This window comes from Chiloscyllium plagiosum, unplaced genomic scaffold (assembly GCF_037043375.1).
Source record: "Chiloscyllium plagiosum isolate Xiang-an unplaced genomic scaffold, Cpla_swu_hap1 HiC_scaffold_13, whole genome shotgun sequence".
NCBI classification, from domain to species: domain Eukaryota; kingdom Metazoa; phylum Chordata; class Chondrichthyes; order Orectolobiformes; family Hemiscylliidae; genus Chiloscyllium; species Chiloscyllium plagiosum.
The window spans coordinates 84,154,248-84,181,533 of NW_028270151.1; the positions used below are offsets into that span (position 1 = coordinate 84,154,248).

Here is a 27,286-nt window from a genome sequence, read left to right on the forward strand (position 1 = left end):
ACATGTACATGCAATTTGCAATTTCCTGAACAGTTCCAACTACTTAGTTGTAAGAAATGCCAGAGTTCTATAAAATATAGTCTGCAATCTGGAAGTTTTAATGTGAATATCTGCTGATAACTGTCAGTGTGTTTTACTTCTGTACCAAGTTTGATTCAATAATCTGAGACTTCAAATGAAGACTTGCATTTCTACAACACCTTTCAGAATATCACACATCACTTTGAAGTAACAAAAACAGAAATTGGTGGAGAAGCTCAGCAGGTCTGGCGGCATCTGTGGCATGATAACAGAGGTAACATTTTGAATCCAGGCTGAACAAGGGTCACTGGACCCGAAATCTTAACTTTGTTTTCTCTCCATAGATGCCAGACCTGCTGAGTTTCTCCATAAATTTCTGCTTTTATTTCTGCTGTCCAGCATCCGCAGTTCTTTCGTTTTTATTTTGTTTAGTACTTCAAAGTTCTTGAAGTATGGCCACTGTTGACATGTGGAAAACCCAGCAGTCAATTTATATACAGCAAGCTCCCACAAATTGGGAGGTGATAATAATCAGGTCATCTGTTTTTAGTTGTTTGAGGGATAAATGTTGGCAGGACGTGGGAAGCACTGCTTTCCCCTTCTGTGGAATCTTAATATACCTGTTACATTCACCTGAAAGGGAAGATGGGAATGTTGGTTTACCATCTGATCTGCAAACGACATCTTCAACAATGCAGCATTCTCTTAATGTTGCACTCGAGTTCTAGTCTGGACACCATGCTTGTACTCTGAATGGGACCTGAACCCACAACCTTCTGACTTGGATAAGAGTGCTAACACTAAATCACAGCTGGCATTTAACCACTTGTGTCCATGTCTGAACAGATGGGAGGTCATTTTATGGGTTGGCTATGTCCTGTATCAAATGGAGGTGCGTATGTCGCACAGGGCTGGTTGCCTTCAATATTATTTCATTGTTAGTCTGTAATACTTGTATGCCAAGAGTACTCGGTGAGGGTGTTTACAGAAAGAAGTAAACATTTCAAATATCATTTTCTGAATGTTCTTTTTTGTTCGAAGTAAAGGCTTTGATCCATTGAATGCCGTATTTAAAATTTTCAATGCATATATCATGAATCAGAAAGTAAACAGTACAAAGTTGGAATGTATTCAGGTTTAATAAGTGATGGTATGGTCTGCTTTAGCCATCACTAAATCTTTTGTAAACTGAGAAATCTATTGTTAATTGATTGGTGTCTGACAGATTTTAGGGAAGGATTCAAAGACTGCAGTTATATGTATATCTAACCCAACCTCCTTGATAGGAGTAATTTTTTACCAGCATGATTTTGTATCTGAAGATACCTTTCTCATGAACGCAGCATTATGTTGGAGTTCACCATATCTACCCATGTTAACCGTCTCGCTGAATAGTAGAATGAGCAGTCCTGTTGAATATCAGTAAGCTGCGTCTCTTGTTCTTTCCCAGATATTGCATTGTACATTTCTGGATTTGGGATATGGTGATGGTGAGGCAGGCATTGACTGGATAGCGATCCGAAATCACACCCCTGATTGAATTGATGCTTGCATTAATATAGCACCTTCCTATGACCTAATTAAACAACAGCACCTCAAGTAATGTAATATTCTCGATGTTAGATCATGCTGTAAAACCTTGATGCAGAGCTGAAATCCACAATCATTTAATGCAGAGGCAAGAGTATTATGAATTAAAGAGAGCTGATATGAAAGTTCTGTCCCCATCTCATTCAGAATAATCCCAGGAATATTGTTAATGTGTTACCCTGTATTTTTATCAATTAGCTCTGAGCCTGGATTATGGCTTTATATCACACCATGCAGTACATTAGTTTGGGGAGAAATGTTCAGCTTTCCATCTTGTACAACCAAACTTCCCAAGCATGTACTTATAATGTACCCTGCCTCAGAACTGCCAGCTACTTGTGTAACCCCCTACTCACAAGCAAGGTTAATATGTTCACTGTTTCAATGCCCAAACAATGTACAAATTATAACACCCATATATAATATGAAGAATAGCAGTTTATACCTATTCGCTATTAATATGGCAGATGAGATTATTTATTATGAGCACAAGCACATAATGTTTGAAGTGGTAATGATATTTGTGAATTCCCCAAGGGAGAACCAAATCCTGAAACTAATGAGAAGATAGTTTGAGTCATCACTCCTTTATGTTCTCTTCTTCACACGACCTACTTTTGGTCAGCTTCACTTTTCACTGTGCACCCCAGCTGATATCATTCTAGTACAAAAGGAAACCTGCCTTAGTTCTGGGCTCAGGGGTACTGGGTAGTTTCTCAATACATGACACCACATTATATTGTACTGCCATTAGAGGTAGAGGGCGTTGTGCATCATTGTCTGCATATGTTTGTGTTTTCACAAATAAAATTATTAAATAGAATCCACTAGTAGAGTTTCTGTGCTGTACCCATCCCACCCTCCAGATGCCCAAGGGGTTCAAGTACCACAACTTGGGAGTTTCTGCTGTGCACATTTTAAGTTGTAAAGTTCTGAAAATGAAACTTCAGTGATTTTGACAATGCTATATTTTTGTTTATATTTTAAAAACTTTTTTCAGTAATGTAATAGGGTTTAAGTGTTATGAAGGTATATGTTGATGGTGAGCTTAAGCCCATATCAACCCCACACTGATGCATTAGCAGCTAGGTTGTCTTCATCCAGGTAACCAGTGGATAAAGGTCCACAGCATGATCCTGTGTTAACTGACAATGTCTAAGCTTGGTATTAAGGCAAATTCTTGTGACAGAGACACAGTTGCACTTAACTATGTGGCTTGATGTGCCACATATTGTCAGTGTGCTCTCAATAGTGCTGATGGAAACATTTCACCTTGTACCAACTTTTGCACTGATATTAAACTGCTACAACCTCGACTAAAATGGAAATACTATCGGGATGTAAAATAGATTTGAAGTTATTTCTCACAGTTATTTTTAAAAGCATACAGAATAAAGATTTTCTTTGCTTCATTTCGTAAGTGACTGATAGCAGAACAAGCACAGCAAGTTTTTAAGAATAGTAGTTCCTGTTTTGTTTGAATGCATATTCTGAATTTTGTCTGACCTGTTCTGTATATAGTGTAGGACAGTTAGCCAGTTGTATATGATTCAAAGCTTATTATTTAAAATAAAGTCTCCACTTCAGTCTCATGAAGCTAGTTGGTCTAAACATCTTCAACTGTGATAAAACTGTCCCAAGTGTTTTTTTCCATAGTTTTTCAGTACTGAGGATGTGACCTGACTTCTACCATGACCATGCAGGTTGTATTTACAAATTTATCTTATTCCAGTTTGTCATTTGCTGATCAGTGAAAATAATTATGCTCAAGTCTCTCCACATTCACTGTACCTCACCTACAAGGCTGCAAGCAAGGACGTTTAATTTTCGCCTTTGTTTCCAATGGTAGTGTCTGAGTCAGTCGCAGCAACTTATAATTGGGCTATTCTGGTTTTTATCTAAACTCATCTCTAGACCTCTGTCAACATTCAGCACTTGCATGAATGATCAGAATCCTGAAAGTAAGCTTATATTGTGGACTCACCAGGGAACACAAATCTTAGCAAAATTTAAATCCAGTTCTTGAAGTCAAAGGGTGGTGTTGAAATCCGTTAGTATGCATTAAGGAACCAAAAATCAGTTTTGTCCCTTTCTATAGAGGCAATCTCAGACTACAGTCAATGGAAAATCATTTGAGAACTTCCATCCCTATGTTATTGTAAAAACCCTTGAAATGTTACACATTTTTGAACCTTAGTAGAAAGTGCGCTTTGAGGTCACTGGTGAATTGCTATGTCAGAAAAAAGAGTGACCACAAAATTTGGGCCATTACCACTGATTACATTTGAAATGAAGGATAAACATATTCTACAAATCGTACATTTTTGGTACAAAACCGATTTTAGATAGTGATTGTCTTGAGCTCCATCTATCTTCTCTCAATTTCTTATGAAATACAACTGTGCTTCAGTTTTTCCACCAGAGATTTTTGTGCTTTACAAAGATCTCTAACCTATTAAAATAAAGATTGCTGAAATGACGAAGATAAATTTCACATTCAGCTGCTTGTAATCAGTATTCTGCTCAGAGTACAATTTTTACTGAGTCACAGCAACTATTTCTTAATGGGGTGAACTTATATTGTTTAGTCTGAATCCAATATGTGAAAGGTTGTAGACTATAAAAGAAGGAACCACAGATTTGGAAGTGAATATATTTCAACTATGATGTTGACAATGATATTCGATCATGGACTTGGCAAGTCAGAAGGAACTCTTCGTCCAGAAGATAGTTTGGGTTGAATGTAATGCAAATTTGATCTAATTATAACCACATTACATCTCTCTCTCTCTTTCTTTCTCTCTCTGCTGCGCAGACCTTCTCCCTCTCGCCTTTACCCAACAACTGAATGGAGTGAATTATATCAATTTTCCAACCACTCCTTATAGCATTCCTTACACAGGGAACTGAGACTGACTGTCTTTAAAAAAATTTTGTTAACAGAATTGTTACAGTTCAGAGGAGGTTATTCAGTACATTAATAGTAGTGATGTATGTATGGCTTTTTACATTCCCTGTTCACGAAGTCTGATGCTTTTGGTTCTTGTTTTTTAGCTCGTGCTTTTTTATGACTTTTTTCTGCTACAATGTGACAAAAATTGAAAAGCTCTCAAGTTCTTCAAGGATGTGTGCTGAGAGAAGGAAGATGAAAGACCTGCTTTGTGCAGCTGTTTATATCCGTCCATGTCACTTGCAGAAATATACAGACGAGCACAAGTGAAGGGAAGGCTTTCAAAACATACAAAGATTCAAGAAGAAGGACAGTTAGTGGTGATTGAAGGGAAACCCCATGTTAACATTATCCTGAATGTCAGCATCATATAATGGGATTAATATTATTGTGACATCACTTTAACATCCACTTAATAGATGCCTATTCTTTAAACTCTGTATCGTGGCCTGGAATCCAATGTTAGTTCTTCTGTTTAACAACATAAACAAAGCGAAATATAATACACAGATGATTACATGTTTAAGAGCAGCTACCAATCCATTTTTGTGAAGACAAATGTTGGAAATGGTGTGTAGCCTGTAACATGTACACAAATGAACTTAAGCATGGTTTACTCCATGAGAATCTTTCAGTTCTACAGTATGTATTCTAAAAATTTCAAATTTCATGGTACAACCTTACTGACACTGATGAATGTGCAAAAGAATAAGATTGCAACTGGCCTATAAACATAATCCTTATCCCTCCGTAGCCACCACCATGACAGTTGCTGAGCGAAGAAAAATATCAAACACTGACAACTGATGCTGCTAAGCACAATAAAATAACTAAATCCTAGCTTCACATTTCTAGTACATTTGTTCACTTTTCAGTATCTACAGTTAATATTTATGCTTATACCCAATTACTAATCAAACGATCTGTATACCAATTAGATTTAATGCTTAATCAGTTGATGAGCCCACCAATTATCTTATTTACAAATGTTGAATAAGTGTGTAACATATAATAGCAGTTTGTGGAGACACAAATAGTTAACCATTGAGCTGATCAGAAGGACATCGATAGTAAAGACAAAAGTTTGTTGGAATTTACAGTCCAAGTTCAGAAACTCTTAAGATTTCCAACTGAGATATATTGTGATTGGAATTAGAAAACACAATGATCAAGGAGTGATATTTGATTAATTCTTTCATATCCTGTTTGAGTTATTTATTCAGTTTCACTTGTGATTGTAGCTGAAGCCATGTGCTGAATATCTCTGTTATACATGTACTTTTATCAACATGGTAACGAATGATATTTGTACATCTCACAAATGTTCTCCTTTTCCCCCTTGTATTCAGAAGATTGTGATTTCCATTAGAATATTAGTTCCATGAACATCTGCAGTGTGTGACCAGTTTTCACATGAGCAACTAAGAACTGGAAGGGCATCCAACTCTGGTTAAGTTAGAACTACCCTCTTTGATATCCTTGTCTGATTTATATGCACTTGTACTTTTCAGGATGGGGCAAATATTGAATAATGATGAGTTACAGATTTTTCCTTCTCCTCCAATGACATTTCTACATTCCTTCCTGATATAGGTTTGCAACCTGTAACCTTGGTAGTCTGTATGACTTTGTTTCATGCTGTTGATACATTTATCCATTTAACCATCACGGAAGTACTTTTCCTATGTGTAGTACCTACCAGATCACTGCAGCTTGACTTTTATAACTCTTTATGCAGCTTACTGAGGACAGTGTGGCATTGTTGCTGCTGATGTCTTTGTTGAACTCTAGCTACCTGCTGCTTTTTGCACACTATTGAAAACATGCATCTTACACTATGGTCAGCATAGCTGGTTCAGCTGTCACCATGTGGAAGTCCCCCAGCTTTCATTTTGTGTAATATTAGTGTGACCAGATAATTTGGAAGGAAGAGCACAGTTGTGATTCAATGAGATGCTACTTTTGAATAATTAGTTTATATTGCTGTAGCTAACTATGGGGACATGGGGATTCAATTTAACTGGACTATTATTAGTTTTGCAAGTTCATTATTTGAAGCATTGACTTCAAGATATTCAGATAATATTTGGTGACAACATAAATGAGAATGTTTAGTGAGTTTATTCAGTGAGTATCTAAAGTTCAGATTGGTAAAGTTCCTAGATTCAGGTCCCAAACCATGTTGAATTAGCTAACCTCATCCATGTGGAAGATGGGGTCTACAATTGGCCTATCTCCTTTGTCTGTGAAAAAGCAAATCAAGTTTGTTTTTAATCACTGTGGTTGGTTATGTGGATGTTATTTAAGCTCCATTGTGATTCTCTCCTTGGCTGGTTAGTCTCTTTTGCAATTCTTATGTGACGGCAACCAAGTTACCAGAGAACTTATGAACTCTGTCTCACCAAGGCTTTGTCATCAGGATGACAGTATTAGCAGAAAAAAAATATTCAATTTTAGTAATGAATGCAGATTGGCACTAGGGGGCAGCATTACTTTAATTTTGGAGCTGTTTTTTCAACTGACCTGTTATTTTGACCATTCATGTTAACTGTACATTCATGTTAACTGTACATTCATGTTAACTGTACATTCATGTTAACTGCCTTTCTATGTATTCAGGAACCTTTTATATCCAGTGTAAGTAATAGTGTGAAATTTCTCTTATTGCCTTTCTGACTGAAATGAAAATGATCCATAGGTTGCAGTGACCCAGCTGCTCTCTGCATATCCAGTTGACTGTTTTGCATTGCTGTCTACTAGATTTTTAATGAATCCATAATCTTTCCAAGATTTTGAAACTTTGTGATTCTTGACTCTGAGCCTTGTTTGTTTCCCCCAGGCAAAGCCTGTCAGCTGGGAATTAATTAGAACAAATTCCTACCTACCTGGCCAGCACTCTACAGTGCCTTCCTGTGGTCGGGCTGGATTTAACGCAATTCTGTTCAGGAAACCAGTTCTGAATAATGTAGAATAAACAATCACAGTAGATGCGTGGTGGCCATAAAGCTCTCTTCTAACTTCAGATTTTGTTGAAATTCAAATTTCACCATCCGTCAAGTAGGATTTGAACCTATGTGCTCACACATTAGCTTGACCGTCTGGATTACAGTCCAGTGTCATTACCATTATGCCACCACTGCCTCATTCTTGTGGAGATTTAACAGGGTGGGTGGAGTGAGAATCTAGGGCGTAATCTCAGAATAACGGGTTGCATATGTAAAATGGAGAGAAGGAGGAGTTTCTTCTCTGAGGTAATGAATCTGTGGAATTCTTCCCTACAGAGGGTTATTGATGCTTGTGAATAAGTATAATCAAGGCTGAGGTAGATTTCTCTTCATTAAGGGAATTAGTGGCTATAGGACAAAGGCAGGAAGTAGAGTTGAGATTATCCGATCAGCCATGATCTCATTGAATGGCAGAGTGACTGGATGGGCTGAAGGGCCTCCTTTTATGTCTTGTCTTAAACTGTAAAAGCACTTGTTCACTTTAAACCTAGAACATTTCTAATGTTTTTCTTCTACTTTCCTAAGCAGACTGTAAAATAATAACAGACAATAGTTTTATTGACTATGTACCACTTACATTTACTGATAGTATAAAGCAAGTTTCCTTGCTGGTTTACTCCTCTTGGCAATAGTTTGCCATCCTTGGATGGTATTGACTAGTCTGTTTCCAATTAGTTCAGGTCTTATGACTTAGTCACAGTGTCTTTTTTTTTAAAAAAAGATGATTCTGAGCTTTGATCTTTCAGAATTTCCGATGCCTGTTCCTGTTTCAGTAGTGACAGAGAGATTAGTCACAACACAGCAAAAGAACAATCATTCAGTGTGGAAGTAAATCCTCACCACCTTGAAAAGGTGAATGTTAGTCACCATGTTATTTTTACTGTGCCTTCCTTTCATTGCTTCCAGATTCAGTCAATTTTAAAAATATATAACAATGGTTGTTACTAGCCTCTGCCACCCTCTTTCATGAGCAATGTTGTGGATTTAGCCCTGAGCTACTGGATTTTTCTCACTGCTTTTATAGACTTTTAACATCCAAGGTGATGAAGCCATCCTTTGGTGACAATATACACTCCCCAACATTCATAGTGACAAGACTGGATTCCACCTAAAACTCCATATTCTCAGTATATCTCAGTATTCATGTGTCAAACTTTGTGCTTACAGGTTGTAAATGTCCTAGTTGGAAGAAAAACATTATCCCCCTTTCCTCACTCACCTGTGCAATGACAGAAAATTGAGATTACATTAGAGTTCTTTTCTTCAATTTCAGAGCTCATGCCTACATTTTTAAAGAAATTAAATTCTGCACTTTCTGAGAAAAATCTAACTCTTAACACTGATATAGAGTCATAGAGATGTGCAGCATGGAAACAGACCCTTTGATCTAACCCGTCCATGCTGACCAGATATCCCAACCCAATCTAGTCCCACCTGCCAGCACCCGGCCCATATCCCTCCAAACCCTTCCTACACATATACCCATCCAGATACCTCTTAAATGTTGCAATTGTACCAGTCTCCACCACTTCCTCTGGCAGCTCATTCCATACACGTATTACCCTCTGTGTGAAAACGTTGTCCCTTAGGTCTCTTTTATATCTTTCCTCTCTCTCCCTAAACCTATACCCTCTAGTTCTGGACTCTCCGACTCCAGGGAAAAGACTTTGCCTGTTTACCCTATCCATGCCCCTCATGATTTTGTAAACCTCTATAATGTCACCCCTCAGCCTTCGCGCTCCAGGGGAAAAAAGGTCCAGCCTCTCCCTATAGCTCAAATCCTCCAACTCTGGCAACATCCTTGTAAATCTTTTCTGAACCCTTTCAAGTTTCACAACATCTTTCCGATAGGAAGGAGACCAGAATTGCATGCAATATTCCAACAGTGGCCTAACCAATGTCCTGTACCGCCGCAACATGACCTTCCAACTCTTGTACTCAATACTCTGACCAATAAAGGAAAGCATACCAAAATGTTTGAAAGCAACTTCAAATTTTGGATTGATTGCAACTAGAGATAAGAACAATTTTGGACATCTCTTCTCAGGAATAATACAATTCTATTCACACCCCAAATAATCTGTGCCAGTATAATGCTGTAGACCTTTGGAACTTCGGACCATGATAAATTAACAGCATAATATATATTGCTGATGAGAAAATAAACTAAAATACAACTGTATGTGAGGTGAAGTGTAATTTGGGAAAAGTGATGTTAAATACTGACCTAACAATTTTATAACTGTAGAAGGCCCAAACCGATTTCTTAACATTTACGTCAGATCTTGGGAGTGTGTACGTATTCTCTGGCGTTTCACATTCTGATATGCTCCACACAACAACAGAGAATACATTCCCCGACATTAGCTACCAAGCTTAATGATTTGATAAACATGCTTTTAAATGTTTCCTGTTTTCTTTGGATGGAATCCAAGTAAATTATTAAGTTGACTATTTTGTGCAGAACTTTCTTCTCAATCATGTAATCAGATTTTAACTTGCCATTTTTATTTGGACTTCCTACCTTTTTGCGTATGCTTGCAAGTATTCTGTTCAGAACCCATCTCCAATTATTTGTGTACTGCAAAGAATAGTCAATATTCACACGTGACTAAAATTATACCACACCAATGTTGCAACTATCTGGATCAAATATGTGTGCCATGAAGAATTACCTTCAAATAGAACTTATTTCTGGGAATCATATTGTAATATTGTAGATTTTAGATAATGACAAAATTTTAACTGTACAATGTCTTTCACTGACTTATTTATGTATCTATGTGTGTAGAGGTTAGTAGAGAAGCTTATTGGTGTTTTAATTCAAGATCTATTCCTTTTTTGGGCAGCTTTGATTGTAAAATAAGTTCCATGCTTATCAAAGTGAAGTATTACCATGGGAATTTAAAAAATCATGTTTTCTTGGTTCAAGCATTTACAGGGTTACACATGGAAATGTAGTCAAGCTAAGTATTCTTTTTAACTGTAATTACAGAAGAGCATTCTGGTACATCAGTGATGGATATGTTCTCTGCACGATCTACTCTGGTAGTGCAGTATCAAAGTGGGAGTTATGCAATTTGCATTGACTAGAAATTGGATTTCAGGATTGTCCACATTCACTGTACTTAGGGTTGATAAAACACAGAGCTTTTCATTCCGTTAAGCTAAGCACCTACATTTGGAGAACAGCCCTCACTGCCTCACGAAGTTATAATGCCAATCGAGTACTTTTGAAATGTAGTCACAATTATCAGAGGGGAAATAGCAGACATTTTGCACATAGGATTTTGCAAAGAGCAGCAAATTAATCTCAGAATCGATACAGCCGATTGAATTGTACCAAATGAATATTTCGCATCTTCTCCCTGTAACCGTGCACATTGTTCCTTTTAGACAACATTCTAATTCTACTTTGCTGCAATTGAACTGGCCTCTACCATGCATTCGGGCATTGCAATCCAGATCCTAGCTACTCAATGTATGAAAATGTTTTTCCTCCTGTTCCTTTTGCTGCTTTTACCTATTAAATCTGTGCCCACTCATTCTCCATTTTTTTCACAGTGGGAATAGTTTCTCCACATCTACGCTATCCAGACCATTTCCTCTCAGCCTTCTTTTCTCCTAGGGCCTCAATTCTAACTTACTCCAGTCTTACCTTCATAACTTAAGGACTTACTCTCTGGAACTTTTCTGTAAATGACTGGATTTTTTTTGAAAGCCAATGATCTCATATACTTCTAAAGTAGAGGCAGAGTGTGAAACACTGGCTGAACCTTGGCTCGGGTATTGTGCCCATTTCTACACAGCACAGTTTCGGGTGAATGTCAAGATCCTCACAGTGGTGCAAATGGATTTTACCAAAGAGGAAGAACTTACTTTGACATGACAAAGTGTAATATTTAATTTGCTGTAACAGTAGAGGGTACAGTGAGATTTTTGTTTTGTTGTGAGAATAATTTGGAAGCAGAGTACAAAGATTTGAGAGAGTTGGCAAAAGAACCAGAGTGGAAATGAGAATTCTATATTATACAATGAGCTGTTATGCTTGAAAGGGCAGTGAAAACAACTTTAGTTGTAACTTGGATATACACATGTAAAGGGAACATTTACAGGGTCATGGGCAATAGCATCAACACAGGACTAATTAAGAGTCAGCTCAAAAATAATGGAGCTACTATACAGTATGATTCTGATTGTACTTAGGTATTGTTTAATAGATTAATATTGGCCAGGACACTCTAATAACTCCCTTGCTCTTCAAATAGTGCTATGGGATATGAATAGATGTGGTCCTGGTTTAATCACTCATCCAAAATGTGGCATGCCCAATGATGCAACACTGTCAGTGCTGCATTAAAATGCTGGCCTATGTTATGTTCAAGTTTGTGTGAGGAGTGAACCCATAATGTTCTGACTCAGCCTACAGTGCTACCAATTGTACCTTGGCTAATGTTAATTTGAAATCAATAGCCCATGAAAACTGTTTCCCATCAAACAATGGATTTCACTTTTCTTTATTAAGTAACCCACACTGATCTTTTAATTGTGAGTCAAGGAATGTGTTTTCTTGTGATTGCCCTTTCTTCAACCAAGACCAGAACAGTAACATTTCATTTCTGCTTCTTTGTATTTGCCAAAGCTTTGCAGCTTGGTTCAACTACCAAAGAACATAGAATATAGAACAATACAGCACAGAACAGGCCCTTCGGCCCACAATGTTGTGCCGAACATTTGTCCTAGCTTAAGCACCTATCCATGTACCTATCCAATTGCCGCTTAAAGGTCACCAATGATTCTGACTCTGCCACTCCCACAGGCAGCGCATTCCATGCCCCCACCACTCTCGGGGTAAAGAACCTACCCCTGACATCCCCCCTATACCTTCCACCCTTCACCTTAAGTTTATGTCTCCTTGTAACACTCTGTTGTACCCGGGGAAAAAGTCTCTGACTGTCTACTCTATCTATTCCCCTGATCATCTTATAAACCTCTATCAAGTCACCCCTCATCCTTCGCCGTTCCAATGAGAAAAGGCCTAGCACTCTCAACCTATCCTCGTACGACCTATTCTCCATTCCAGGCAACATCCTGGTAAATCTCCTCTGCACCCTCTCCAAAGCTTCCACATCTTTCCTAAAGTGAGGCGACCAGAACTGCACACAGTACTCCAAATGTGGCCTTATCAAGGTCCTGTACAGCTTACAGCATAAACTGGATGAACAATCAAGTAAAAAATGTAACTGTGCCTCAGTGTATGTACTCAGGCTGGGAGTTTTGACCTGTGCAACCCATGTGTTGCTGACCTCTGTGCACATCATTTTATTGCTTACTTTTTCCATCTCCAATTCAAAATTGTTGGCTATTAACCAAATAGGGAGAAGAATTTGAGACACCTTTTAATAAAACCATGCCATAGCAGTTGGTTTTGACAGTTCCTACCTTGTCCTGGAACCTAACCTGAGTACTGTTTGTCAGTAACTCAATTTGTGACAGCACATTCAAAGTTTTCGAGAGTTTCTTTCATAGTTGCTTTGTGTTAACGATCAGTTGCAGCGTAAGTTTCTTCTGTCAAGTTTCTCAGCATGTTATAAACATTTCTTTTACCCAAAGTATGCATGGAAATTTACAAACTTAATGGGATTACGTTCTTCCATTGACACACGGCGTTTAGCCAACTGAGGTGACTCCTCATGTTTTAGCCCTTTTGTAATAGCTACACTCAACAAGACATAGACTTTAGTCTAAGTGTGATTCTCTAAACAAGGTTTCAATAGCAGTCATGTATGTAGAGTTCAGTAGCCCTTTTAAGAATGTGTTTCATATGAGGGTGGAAATCTGATAAAGCAAATAGAAATGCAGCAGGGAGATTTGCCAAACATGCATGGAGGCGAGCTGAACTTTCCTGAAATGGTTGATCAGTTGCCCGAACTTCAGATGAAAGGTGGTTGTTTTAACGATAATAGAACCATTTCGCACCCAGATTCAAACAAAATATTAGTCCATAATGCCAAGACATATAGAGCGAGCATGAAGTGAAAAAAAGCCATTTGATCAACAATCATACTTGGGTTACAGACCACTGAAACCTTACTTTTTCATAAACTCCACGCAACCACAAGGCAAGTCTGACAATGTTTCTCCTACCCAACTCCTCAAATCCCTATCCTTCCAGAAAGAAAAAAAATGAGGAAAATCCGCAATTACTGATCCTACATGGAGCATTGCCTCCCCTTTTATGGTTGATTACCCTGATTTTTCCCTGTCCATGATTCCATCAGGACATTGGTACAATGAGTATTTGGCAGTCTCCATGTTGAAATATATTGGAAATAGTCTTCATATCACTTATGCAAAATTCAATACAGAGAAAATCGCTGTAGGCCTCTTTGGGTCGGTGTTATTACTGTCAGAGCCTTTCCCATTTATTATCATTCGCTTTGTTTTCCAAGCCAATTGTTGATTATCATTGATTACATCATCTCTGCACTCTGATGTAAATACATTGTTGTCCTGGCAGTGGACAAAATTTCACTGCGACATTTTAACATTACCAGATGCAAACTACCACTTAACTTACTATATGCTTTCGTCTTGAAACAGTCTTGGAACATAGATCAACCAAGAACATTTTTTTAATTCATTCATGGGATGTGGACACTGCTGGCTTGGCTGACATTTGTTGGCCAGCCCTGATTGCCTGCGAGTTATTGTTGAGCCACTTTCTTGAACTGCTGTAGTCCATGAGGGGTGGGTGTATCTCCAGTCCTGTTAGGAACAGAACTCCAGAATTTTGAGCCAGCTGACCGTGCAGGAACAGCAATCTAGATATCGTTATCCCATTGCTATGGGTCTGGATTCACATGTAGGCCAGACTAAGAAAGGACAATAGATTTCCTTCTCTAAAGGACACTCATGAACTGATTGGGTTTTTACAGTTGATAATAGTTGTAATGGTCACATCATTAAGGCTAGATTTCAATTCCTGATTCATTAATTGAATTTAAACTTTACCATCTAACACGTTCCCAGATTATTAACTTGGCCCTCAGGAGCACAAGTCCAGGGAATGGCTTGGAAGGAACTTGCAGATGGTGGGTTCTCACATGCCTGCTGCCTTTGTTTGTCTAAGTGAAAAATGTAGGTTTAAAAGGGGCTATTGAATGATCTTTGTTGAGTTGTTGCAGTGTATCTTGTACATGGTACACATTGTTGCCACTGTGTGTCAGTGGTGGAGGGAGTGACTGTGGAAGGTGGTGGATAAAGCCAGTAAAGAGAGTTGCTGGGCAGTGTTGAGCATATTGAGTGTTGTTGGAGCTGCACTCATCCGGACAAAGAAAAAGTATTCTATCACACTCTTGCCTTGTAAATGATGTTGATGCTGGGGGTTTCAGCAATGGTAATGCCATCGAATGTCGTGGTGAGATGGTTAAATACTCTTTAGTTGGAGGTGTCCACAGCCTGCCATCTGTATGGTTCAAATATTCTTGCCACGCACCTGGCTGTTATTGACGTCTACATATATGGACTACGTCAGTACATGAGTTGTGAATGGTGCTGAACGTTTTTCAGTCCTCATCAAATATCGCCACTCTGACTTATAGAGGGAATGTCATTGATGAAGCACTGAAGATGATTGAGCCTTGGATACTACCCTGAAAAACTATGGGCCTACTCTTGGGCTAGAAAGCCTGTGTTCAAGTCCCACCTGTTCTGGAGATGTGTAATGATATCTTTGTACAGACTGATGAGAACATGTCTTGAAGAATTCCTGCAGCAATATCCTGGGACTGATACCCAGAGGGTGGTACATGTATGGAATGAGCTGCCAGAGGAAGTGGTGGAGATTGGTGGAGGCTGGTACAATTGCAACATTTAAGAGGCATTTGGATGGGTATATGAATAGGAAGGGTTTGGAGGGATATGGGCCAGGTGATGGCAGGTGGGACTAGATTGGGTTGGGATATCTGGTCAGCATGGACAGGTTAGATTGAAGGGTCTGTTTCCTTGTTGTACATCTCTATGACTCTATGTGGAGTGCATCAAAAAAAAAGACTGGCATCTGTGGTCCTGTGGACCCTAGGAGGACATTGAGATGGTTGGTTCTGTAATTCGATGCATTTCTGTATGAAGATGTTTGCAAAGGCTCCAGCTTTGTATTTTGCACTGATGAGCTGGGCTCTCTCTTTATTGATGATGGGGATCTTTTTGGGACCAACCCCCTCTTCCCCTCACTTCCATTACTATTACGTGTTTAATTGTCTGCCACCATTCACAGCTAATGTGATAGGACTGCAGAGCTTAGATTTGAATAGTTGGTTGTGGGAGGATTTGATTCTATCTCTATCACATGCAGCTTCTGCTGTTTGTCATGTAGTCCTGTCTTACAGCTTCACCAGGTTGGCATCTTATTTTTAGATTAGTCTGGTGATGCATTTTGCTTGCCCTCCTGCACTGTTCTTTGCACCATGTTCATTGAACCATTGAAGATGCTGTGAGATAACTAATTAATTAGAATGTGACTAAATACTTGCCCATTACCACGCCCTCCACTCTTCATAGCTGTTGATTTCCTTTCCTGGAGTTTGTATTTTTAGGAGTTTGTACAAAATAATTTTAGCACATTAATCTGAGACCATTAGGTAGCTTCTGTATACTTAATGAACAGATCTGTATTGAATTGATGGTAACCTGTAGGTCCCCTCTCCAGGATAATCTTATAGGAGCATCCTTGTCATTTTGGAGAAGCTTTTATTGGGATCTTCCAACCCTCTTTTAGAGTGCAGATGTCCTCAGTGGGAAAAGTCTCCCTTTCAAACATGGACTTAGCGGTTTGATGGTTAAGATAATTTTCAGCTGATACATTTGCCTAGTCTACAGATTAACCATATCTCATGGCCACAATCCAGCATGTGCTGTTTCCTAGATTTTACTGTAGCCATTGGAGTAATAGTGCTGTAGAACTAGGCCTATATTCTGAAAAGAAGAGAGGATAGAAGATGAATGTATTTGCCTGTCTGGCTTCTGTTTCCCCTCTTGGCCAGCATTTATAAGATCAGTGGATAATGCAGTTGCAGCATTTTTTTTTCCCCTCTGAACATTTCTAGACATCCATTTATAGGCAGCATCTATTGCCACAGCAGGGGAAATTGAATGTGACGTGGAGCTTCTCAGATTCTCAGTGTGGCACTCGAGACAGACTGAAAGAGTCAAATGTCTTCCTCCAGCAAGGCAGACTGGTCATCTTCCTGCTGAAAACTATCACCTTAAAAAGATAGACAGCAAAGTAGAGATGGTTTCTATATTGTCAGCAACAAGCTGACAATTTTTACAAGTTATGAATTCCAGCTTTTCTAGTTTACTTACAGCTGTGTTCTTTAAAAAGAGCACACTGGTGAGATATTTCCCTATTCTTTATTCTTTATGACTGTTGCAAATGAAGCCAGAATTGATACACATCCCTAATTGCCCCTACGAATGTGATGTTGAGCCACCTTTTTGAATTTTTTTAAAAATGGTAATCTGATACAACTGAGTAACTTGCTAGGCTGTTTGAGGGCAATTGAGAGTAAATTTAATTGACTTCAGACCTACGGCTTTCTGGCCAGACCAGGTCAGGGCCCAAGTTTTTTCCCCCAAAGGACATCGGTGAACAAGTGGGCTTTTATAAAAATCAGATCGCCTTTACCAATACTAGCTTTTAAATTCTAGGTGTATTTAATGAACTAAATTCAAATCTACATTTGCCATTTTAGAATTTCAACTGGCTTATTAAAGTAGACACGTAGGTTACTAGGTCAGTTTATTAATGTCTGCTGAGTGCTAATTGATATCCCATTTCCTGCTAAATATCTGGCAAGTATCATTTTTTGAGTGCCTGATAGCAGTGGAATGTTTAAAATCTTAGAATATTAGAAGACAAACATGTTAGTTCACCCTTAACCTCTGCACCAGTATATTTTGATCCATTTACACTTGTTGTTTCGCACTTCTTGCACTTCACTTTGCTTAATTGTCTTACCCTGTTTTGTACATAAATAGTATAAATATAATCACACCTGTAAATGTTGCCTTTGAATTTCATTTCTCCTAATATTTAGTAGCACTGTATATCCGACTTTGCATGCCTCTTCCATTGAAACATTTGCTTTGGTAGTCGCAGCACCACAGTATTTTTTAGGAAAAATATGATTGCTTGCTTTGTTTAGGAATAAAGCTGCAGGCCATAATGTTCATAGTGTCCTTTGTGAAACAATATATTCCATCGAATCCAGAATTAGGAGAGTAGTAATGGTTGCCTGTTGGTATGTAAAGTTGAATAAGATTACAGAAGTTGAGGAGGAGCTGAAATATGGGCATGTGTCACGAGAGTGATATCATAAAAGGATTTGAACAGAGGGATGAAGACATTGGGAAAGGGAAACCAAAGGCTCTCAATGAGGACGACAGTGTGCTTAAGATATGATCAAGGTTTCTGAGAGTTAAAAATTTAGTTACAGTAGAAAGCAAGGCAGCCAGGTCAATATGGTTATTTATGATGCCATGTGGTTAAAGAGACAGTCGCATATATATCCATTTGACGGAAGGGTATTAACCTTTAATATTCTCTCTATTTATATTTGCGTTTGACAGGTTATCTGTGTTAATGCATTAATGTCAAATGGAATAAGAGGGAAAAGCTTGGAATTCCCTTTCATTGAACATAAAGGTGGACTAATCATTTGCTACAAATCAGTGCCTTGTCAGAGAGTGTCTCATGTACATTAAGGTTGTAGTTCCCTGACCAAAGTTTGAATTCACCATTAGGCAAATAGCATAAAGCCCTAATAATGGCCCATATCTTCTTGGATTCCCAGACGAAACCATGGGAATAACAATTTCCTGTTTCTCTAACACAGTTTCCTTCAATTCTAATGGCTTTATCAGAAGCATTTGTTTGAGAAATGATTATGTCATTGTCAGCTATGGCTAGTTGCTCAGCTAAAAATATTATGCAACCCACTTTATCTACAGCTCTAAAATCTTCAATAGAAGGCCCAGCAGTTAATGTTGCATATTGTTATAAATCTCAGCACTTGGAAATTATTGTACAGCATATTTCTGTTTACTTGCCAATTTTCCACTCTAAATATGTTGGTTCTGTGCCATGGTATGGCATACTGTGATCTGGCAACACCTTATGCACTTCAATTTCTCTTAATTTGTTTCTCATATTGATCATATTATATTTGACTGGTTTGCTACACCAATTCAGAGGGCATTAAAAATCAACAAGGTGCATTTCACATAGTTGTGACAGACATTGGTGAACTTGCAGGATATCCGTAATGATACCTGAAGCATTTCTGGGACTGACTATGACAAATGAACAAATTTCTGAATTTGCCACAGTTTAATTTGAAGCTGTGACTTCTAGGCTATTACTAAATCAGAAGTACTACATTAACACGTCCACATTTTTATGTGTCAAGAGTGAGATGAATTAATATAGAAGCTGCTAGCTTGCACTTTTGTAAAGTATCACCAATTCTTTGAGGCTAGAAGTACTCATCAAGAGTTGACCAGAGGATCTTCCTCATCCAATACTCAGTTCCTCATTGGATAAACATTTATTTAAAATTTTATTTGTGGGATGTGGGCATTACTGCCTTGGCATTTATTGCCCATGCACAGTTGATCTTGAGAAGGTGGTGAACTGCTGCCTTGAACTGCTGACGTCCATGGGAGTTAGGAAAGGACTTCCAAGGTTTTGACACAGTGACGATGAAGGAATTGAAATATACTTCCAATTCAGGATTATGTGTGACTGAGAGGGAAAATTACAAATTGTGGTACTCCCATGCGTCCTTTGTGATGGTAGGGTTGCTGATGAAGGAGCCCTTTGAATAACTGCAGTGCAGTTTGTAGATGGTACACTCTGCTAACACTGTTCATTGGTGGTGGTAGTGGGAAATAGGGTGCCAGTCAAACTCAATTAGTCAGTGAGGGAAGATAACTGTAACTGCTTTATTACAGAATATGTCTTCAAATTTCATGGCGCCAACATAATTGGGAATGTGTGTCATATACATACTCTGTGTCTGATTGTGTCATACTATCTTTCAGCAGTACTGATGGAATATGTTTCTTCAGCTCCAAACAGTTTATGGTCAGGTCCCATTTTCAAAATTATTTCAGGTGAAGTTGAAGACCCATTTCAGAAGCTTTGTTGAAGTAAATGTTACTGCCAACTTTTTTTTAAAATTAGGACAGTGAAGAAAGGTGACTACTTACATTTTCTTGCAAATAATGAAATTTAAAATAAGTGTTGACTATTAGAAAAGGTTCATGTTTTAATTTCTTAGACCTATGCCTGTGAGCAAGGGAATGATCTCAACAAACTATTACCTTGGAACTTGTGCCACTTCTCCACAAAATCCACTGACTCCAGCCCTTTCAGCAATATTGTGTCTTTGGTAAAGCCACAGTGATATCTACTACTCACTGACCCCATACTACACCTTTATCTTTCCTGATTATTCCAGCATGTGCTGTTATTGAGAAGTTAGTAGGTTTAATGATGAAGAGAGAATAGACCCTTATTGAAAGAGGAACTGAGAACAAGTCAACATATGACACTTTGCTCTCAGTGGTAAATCGCTAGACATGTCTTCCATCCCTCAGTTAATGATTTAGTTCCTGCTTTCATGACGCCATCTAGAACTGTTTTTAATTATTATGTACTCATTCGCAGAATGTGCTCTTAAATATCTGTCATACAAATCTCCCTCCCTGCTTTCAGTGACTTCAGAGTGTGCTATACTTTCAGCAAGTTTTATATTTCATAAAGAAGTGTTACAGCAATGCAAGCTGAAAGTTCCAATCTGAAACTGGATGAGAAGCCAAAGAAAATTGAAAGCTTCATGATTTGTCTTACGTACTAAGAGCAGCTGACAGCTATCACAACAAAATATTGCAACTCACTTCACAAATCCACACTGGGACTGACTTGCCTCTGAATCAAATGGTGTGATCAAGATTGACTCCAGGACTTGAGCACACATCTCAGCTGTCATTCCGTTGCACTACTGAGGTAGTGCTCTCTTTCAGAGTAGATTTTAAGCCTTATCTGCCCTCTGAGATGGATGTAAGAAATTCCATAGCACAATTCAAAGAAGATGGGGCGTTCTCCCCAATGTTCTGAACGATAGTTGATGCTCAATCAACACCAGTAAAGCATAATATCAACTGTAATTCAAAGAAGTTTGCTCTGATTGAATAATTTGGTGGCTTTCCTACATTATAAAAGTAATTACACATCAGTAATTACACAAAACAAATTCAGTACTTTGGGGGTAGCCTGAGATTGTGAAGGGCAATATAAACTTGTAATTCTTTCTTCATTTTTCATTTCTCTTTCATTGAATAGTTTGGAAGGATGGCTGGGAATGTGTTTGAAAAAAGGAGAATGAAGAGGTGGCTTGTATGTTGGGGGTGGAGGGGAAGTTGGGGAGATCCACATGGGGCCAAGGATTAATGGCAGAAGGCTCTACCCCCAGTTGTCAAATGTGGAGAGATCAGGAATGAGCAGTAGTCTAGTTGGGGAAGAGAAAAGGGTGCAAATGTAAAGATAAAAACTTAAGAGGTGAGATTCAAAGGATCATGATGTGAGCATAAAGGTTTAATGGCTGGAGGACTGAGTCCAGCTTCAAATCTCTATGGGTGCTGGGCTTTAGCCAGGTGGTGATCCCCACTGATGCCTGCAAGTTACTGATGACAAGGGAGCAAGCTCAATTTCCCATTCCAGCATGTAGCCAACCAATCATGCACTTACAGACTTCATTCATGATCTATTAAGTTAGAAGATTTGCATTATTTCTCCTTAGTTATATTCCATGCTTTAAGTAAGTGTCAGGTGGTGGGTCAAGACTGCCTTTGGATTACCTTAGTTTGTCAGTGAAATTCATAACTGAGTATAGAAATCCTGAGCCTGTGTTGGATGAGTGGCAAAAGATTTAATCTATGTGCATTTGGATTAGGGGGATAGAAAGCAAAAAATAGTGTCATTCCCAGAACAGCAGGAGCAAGCCCTCTGTCCTCCTTGTCAGTTTAACTTTGGTGGTGGGAACGCTTCTAGGAACAGTTATTTGGGGTAAAATTAGTAGTTGTGTGGAAAAGGGTCAGCATGAATTTTGAAAGGGGAAACGGTGTTTAACTAATTTGTTGGAGTTTTTTGAAGGGGTAACAACGTTTTGATGTGTTTATGCAGCTATTTGGTCCACATGGATTTCCAGAAAGTGTTTAATACAGTTTTACACAGCAGACATCCAAGGAAAATGATATGTCATGGTATAAAAGGATCAGTCGCAATACAGGTACAAAATTGGCTGAGTGATAGGAAACAGAGAGTAATGGTCAATGTATATTTTTTGGTCTGGTTTGTAATGGAGCTCCCTCGGGGTCTGTATTGGAAGCCTTGATTTTCCTCACTTGTATTAATGATCTGGATCTTGATGTGAGAAGGACAATTTCAAAGTTTGCAGATAACATAGAAGGATTCTAAACTGAGGAAGACAGTGTAGCATTCCAAATGGCAAGTTGGTGGAATGGGTCGATAAGTGGCAGTGAAGTGTGAGATGATGCACTTTGATAGGAAGAGCATTGGAAGATGATGTAAATTAGGCGGTACAATTTTAAAGGGGCTTAGAAGCAGAGGGACCTGGGTGTATATGCAGGACAATTGGAAAGAGCAGTTAATAAAACAAAGTGTGTCCTTGGCTTTATTAATAGGGATGTAGAGTACAAGAGCTAATTTTGAAATTGTGTAGGACACTTGAGACCTCAGCTGGGCACCTTATTACAGGGAAATTGTGAGTGCATTGGAGAGAGTCCAAAAACAATTTACAAGAATAGTTCCAGGAATGACAAACTTCAGTGATGAGGATAAATTGAAGACGTTGGGATGGTACTCCTTGGAGAGAAAAGTGCTGAGAGGAGATTTTGATAAAGGTTTTCAAAATTATAAGCAGCTGGATAGAGTATATAGGGAGAACTTATTCCGACTCATAAAAGGAACAACAATGAGAGGGCATAGATTTAAAATGATGTGCATAAATAAGCAGGGGCGATATGAGAAAAAAACATTTTCATATGGTAGTAGTTAGGGCATGGAATACATTGCCTGGAAATGTTATGGAGACAGGTTCATTTGAGACATTCATAGAGGGCATAACATTATTATTTGGATTGAAATAGTTTCCAAGAGTGTGGAGTAAATGTAAGAGATTGGCAGAATGTAATAATGCTTGTTTGAAGAGCTGGTACAGGCATGATGGACCAAATGGCCTGCACTGTAACTTCTGAGATTGTGCAGTAGTGGTGTCAACTCTGTGTTGTGTGATCAAATGTGTGTTTGCTACAGAATGGTAAATTGGAATTATGAATTTCTGAGCCGGGTTGAGGGATGTATAATGTTGACTGGTGCTGTTCGTTGCCAAATGTTTGAGAAAGTGTATGTGTGTGTTGGAGTAGAGTTACCTGCTGGGAGTAGGGTTGTAGCTGAATGTGTGCACTGCTTGTAGAGCAGTTGTCTACATTGCTACATGGACAAATAGCATTACTTGCTGACCCAAGTAGTTGGACAAGATATACTGAGCTGTGGGTTTTTTTGCTCAATTCATTGCTTGCATAGAGGGGGTACCAATTGCTGAATTGATGTTAGTAAAGGTGGTTGCTAAGTAACCCAGCAGTTAGCTGATTTCTGATAAAATGCACATGTGGGTCGAAAAGCACAATTTAACGATAGCAAGAGTGTAGTGCAGTTTGCTTTGAATAATGTTCAGTTGTGTTTGTGCCCCCACTAGGACATGGTGCAGATGTGAAGTGTGTAGACTGGCATCCTACCAAGGGATTGGTTGTGTCAGGAAGTAAAGACAGCCAACAACCAATCAAATTCTGGGATCCTAAGACGGGTCAGAGTCTTGCAACACTGTAAGTGATGGCTTTAATGTTAATACGCTCCTATGTCTTATGGTCTAGATAATAATTATAATGTCAGAATGGTTTCTGGTCCAGTCGGAAGATAGGATCAGTTTCATTAAAATGTAAGCGAGAAGGAAGTGGTTTTTATCAAGGTTAAACCGAAATTTCAAGATCTAATTTTTCTGCAGTATTAGCCTGCAAAATGAGATCCAGACTGATAAAATCGTCACAAACAAAAGCAGAAATCTGTTTTTATTTGTTTCAGATCTCCAGCATCCAAAGTTTTTTGTTTAATTTTATTTGAAAAATTAGTTAATTCTACTTGTGTTTTATGTTGTTTAACTCTACACCATTGGAGTCAGTTTTATTGATTAAGTTTTGCTGCATCAGTTACTGTGATTCTTAATCCAAGAAAAAATAATTTAAAGTTAGTTCATGTAAGCTAGGCTCTGAGGAGCATTCAAAAACTCATGAAAATCTGTCCACTCACACTTGCTGAATTAAAATTTTTCTCATATATATAATCTTGACTTTTCCCCTTGAGAAACCTCAAAAATGTTCCAAAACAGCAAGCTTCCTCTTTTCCACATCCCTTCTCTGTAGTGCTGATGACTTCACTGATCGGGGTGTGTAAAAGAGCTCTGAGGAACATGCTTTGTGGAGGCGATGAGGTACAGCACTTGATGCAAGAGCAGAGACGAGAGCCCTGAAACAGTGGAGGAACAGGCGTTTTGTAGACCGCACGATGCCAGAGAGAAAGGGCAACCCTTTACAGAAAATACTAGATCTGGGAAAGGAAAGAACAGAAATATAGAAAACATAAAGCCTGTTATTGAATCTGAGGAATCTGGCAAACCATGTGCTGCTAGTGGGGCCAACAAGAAGATCTGACAGATCTCTATTACCTAGAGCAGAAAAGAGTTAGAGAGGGAAAAATATAATAGAAGGCAAGGTCTTAAGATTAAATACCTTAAAAAGGGCGGAATGGGGAATACTGCACTACACAAAGAAGATAAGTTTCCCTGAGAGACGAAGCTGGATTCTGCAACTGCTTCTAATTATGATGAGATAAAGAAGATCCAATGAACAGATTTCCAATGATGGGAAGCTTTCATCACAGTTAGAGGTTTGAGATGTTGCAGCTGTATCTGGCAAGAGCAGCAAAGACCTAAAGGAGGTTTTGTGGATTTTCTTTTAATTACAAAAGGAATTCAAGAATGTGGATCGTAGTTAAGGGGATATCAATTTAACAATTTTTGTAATGAGGAGAGATCACAGGAGAAATTTCTATATAATGCAGATTGCAGGAGATTGGAATACCTGAAGCTGAGACCAATATATCTGTCAAAGAACTTAAATAAATACTTGAAGCATTGGAAGAACTATGGCATTTGAGAAGATTCCAGTACAAAGCTAGCACAAATAAGATGGTTAATTGGCCTCCTGTTGTGCTGTACATGTTTCCCTCTTCATTAAAGAGGTGGTTACAGCTATTAAAAATCTTTAAGTTTATATCCCTATACCAGCATGATAGCCAGTAATTTGGAAAGATGTTTAAATTCAGTATACTTTGCAGCGCTAAATCTTCTTTCAAGTGCCAGTAATTCATACTTTGGTGATTGTGACACCTCTCCCCAGTCATGCCCACAAAAACACAGTGATGGAGGTCAAGTGGAATCAGAATGGGAACTGGCTTCTCACAGCATCTCGTGATCACCTCTGCAAAATGTTTGACATCCGTAACTTGAAGGAGGAACTTCAAGTTTTCAGAGGCCACAAAAAAGAGGCTACGGGTTAGTAATCTTTCCTTTGCCAACATTTCAGCAAATGAACAGCTTGCAGCTGAGCAGAAATCCGAACTTTCACTTGCTCTGCCATCCTGCTAAGCTGAATTAAAGAACATATGGAAGTTGTACAAGACCCAAATGTATAGCAACTTAAACTAAGTCTCTGCATTGTAAGGTGGTAAAATATATTATTCTTATGTTCACCTTCCCATTTGAGTTAATAAGCTGTTATCAGAAAGGGATAAACGTTTTTGGTGCTGTGCCAGAGCCAAATTATTTACAGCTTTTTTCTTATTCTCTACCCCATAAATAAAACTGATTTCATGTCCCCATATATAATCCCTATTTTCTGCCCTTACTTATAAACCATAATCCCAAATGCCTGCTATAAACCTTATCCTCAGCTCCCAAAGTAAACCTAATTCCTGTCCCTATATGTTTTTCCCATTCTTTTCATAAATCTTACCCCATAAGTACTTTATAAGCTTCATTCTCTGCCCTTGCATAAATACATATTCTTGACCCCCAGATATAGACCTTATTGCTCCCCATATATAAAGCTTAAACCCTCCCAACTGTTGGGAGCAATAGAGTGGGGACAAGAAGGACCATCTAGCTGCAGAGTCTAGAAACAGGGGTCATAAGTCACTTACTATAAGATTGAAATGAGCAGCAATTTCATCACCTGCAGTTTGGTGAATGTTTGGAATTCTCTACCTTAGATGCTGTGGCAGCTCAGTCGTTGAGTATACTCAAAACGACAATCAGTATATTTCTATATGTTAAAGTGCCCAAGGAATGGGGTGGGGGTAGTGCAGGAAAATTGGATTAAGGTAGATAATCAGCCATGATCTTTTCATAAATCTTATTGAATGATAGAACAAGCTTCAGGAGCCAATTGGCCTACTCCTATTTCCAAATTTTTTTATTCATTCATGGGGTAAGGGTGTTGCTGGCTAGGTCTGGAGTCAGGTTTCCTTCCTTAAAGGATATTAGTGAAACAGATAAGTTTTTTGACAATTGAGAATTTACCTTGGACTTCTGAAAAAAATTATAACCAAGAGTATTACCTGGGTCTTTGGTTTAACAATCTATAACACCACTCAGCCATTGCCTCCCCAATCTTCCTAATACTTGGAATGATGAATTTGTTCACCTCAATCTCTTGACTCCATATATGAGCATTTCGAAGAGAAACTAGCAAGAAAAATATGACTCAATTAATTTGAAAACTGGCTGTGACACCAGCTGGCTCTCATCGAAGTGGAGATGGATCTGTTGAGTTTTATTCTTGGGCCTGACAGGGAAACACTTTAAAGATTGAACCATCTGAGCCAATTTTTATTTCACATTTAACCTTATGATTTAAAGTGGTAAACAAAACAATATCCCCCAAATTGTTAAGTGTCATAGAACAGCTACATTGCAGTGTGATATGATTTCAGTTTGTGTCCTTACTTCAAATCGTACTTCACTCTGTTTACAGCGGTGGCCTGGCACCCAGTCCATGAAGGGCTGTTTGCTAGTGGGGGATCAGATGGCTCTTTGCTGTTCTGGCACGTGGGGTGAGTAAAATATGGAAATGTGTTCTACATGTAACAAATATCATGTCAAACAATTGTACTTTTGATTGTTTTCCTGTTCTTTTGACTTTACGCCATAAAAGCTGGAGTCTGTATAGTTTTCCCAGACTGGTCTTCATTGACTAACTAATTGCATGTCAGCAAAAATACGGCAACTTATTTGCAAAATGTCTTCCATCCACATTGTGCGCTAGATTTGATTGTGGGCAAATTGTCTTTATGTACCTATCTGATTGCAGTGTGGAGAAGGAAGTTGGAGGCATGGAAATGGCTCATGAAGGAATGATCTGGAGCTTGGCTTGGCATCCCCTTGGGCATATACTTTGTTCAGGATCCAATGACCACACCAGGTATGACCTTAATTGACAAATGAAGAGGAAATTTTAGAAG

At 38.6% G+C, this 27,286-nt stretch overlaps 1 protein-coding gene across 1 annotated transcript in view; it reads left to right on the forward strand.

The window, feature by feature from the left end:
- wdr33 (WD repeat domain 33) overlaps positions 1-27,286 on the forward strand; it is a 105,926-nt gene that overhangs the window by 52,071 nt on the left and 26,569 nt on the right. The window contains exons 8-11 of the mRNA XM_043701765.2: positions 23,409-23,535; positions 25,165-25,319; positions 26,800-26,878; positions 27,136-27,246. Coding sequence (XP_043557700.1) covers positions 23,409-23,535; positions 25,165-25,319; positions 26,800-26,878; positions 27,136-27,246 — 472 coding nt within the window. The remainder of the gene's footprint in view (positions 1-23,408; positions 23,536-25,164; positions 25,320-26,799; positions 26,879-27,135; positions 27,247-27,286) is intronic.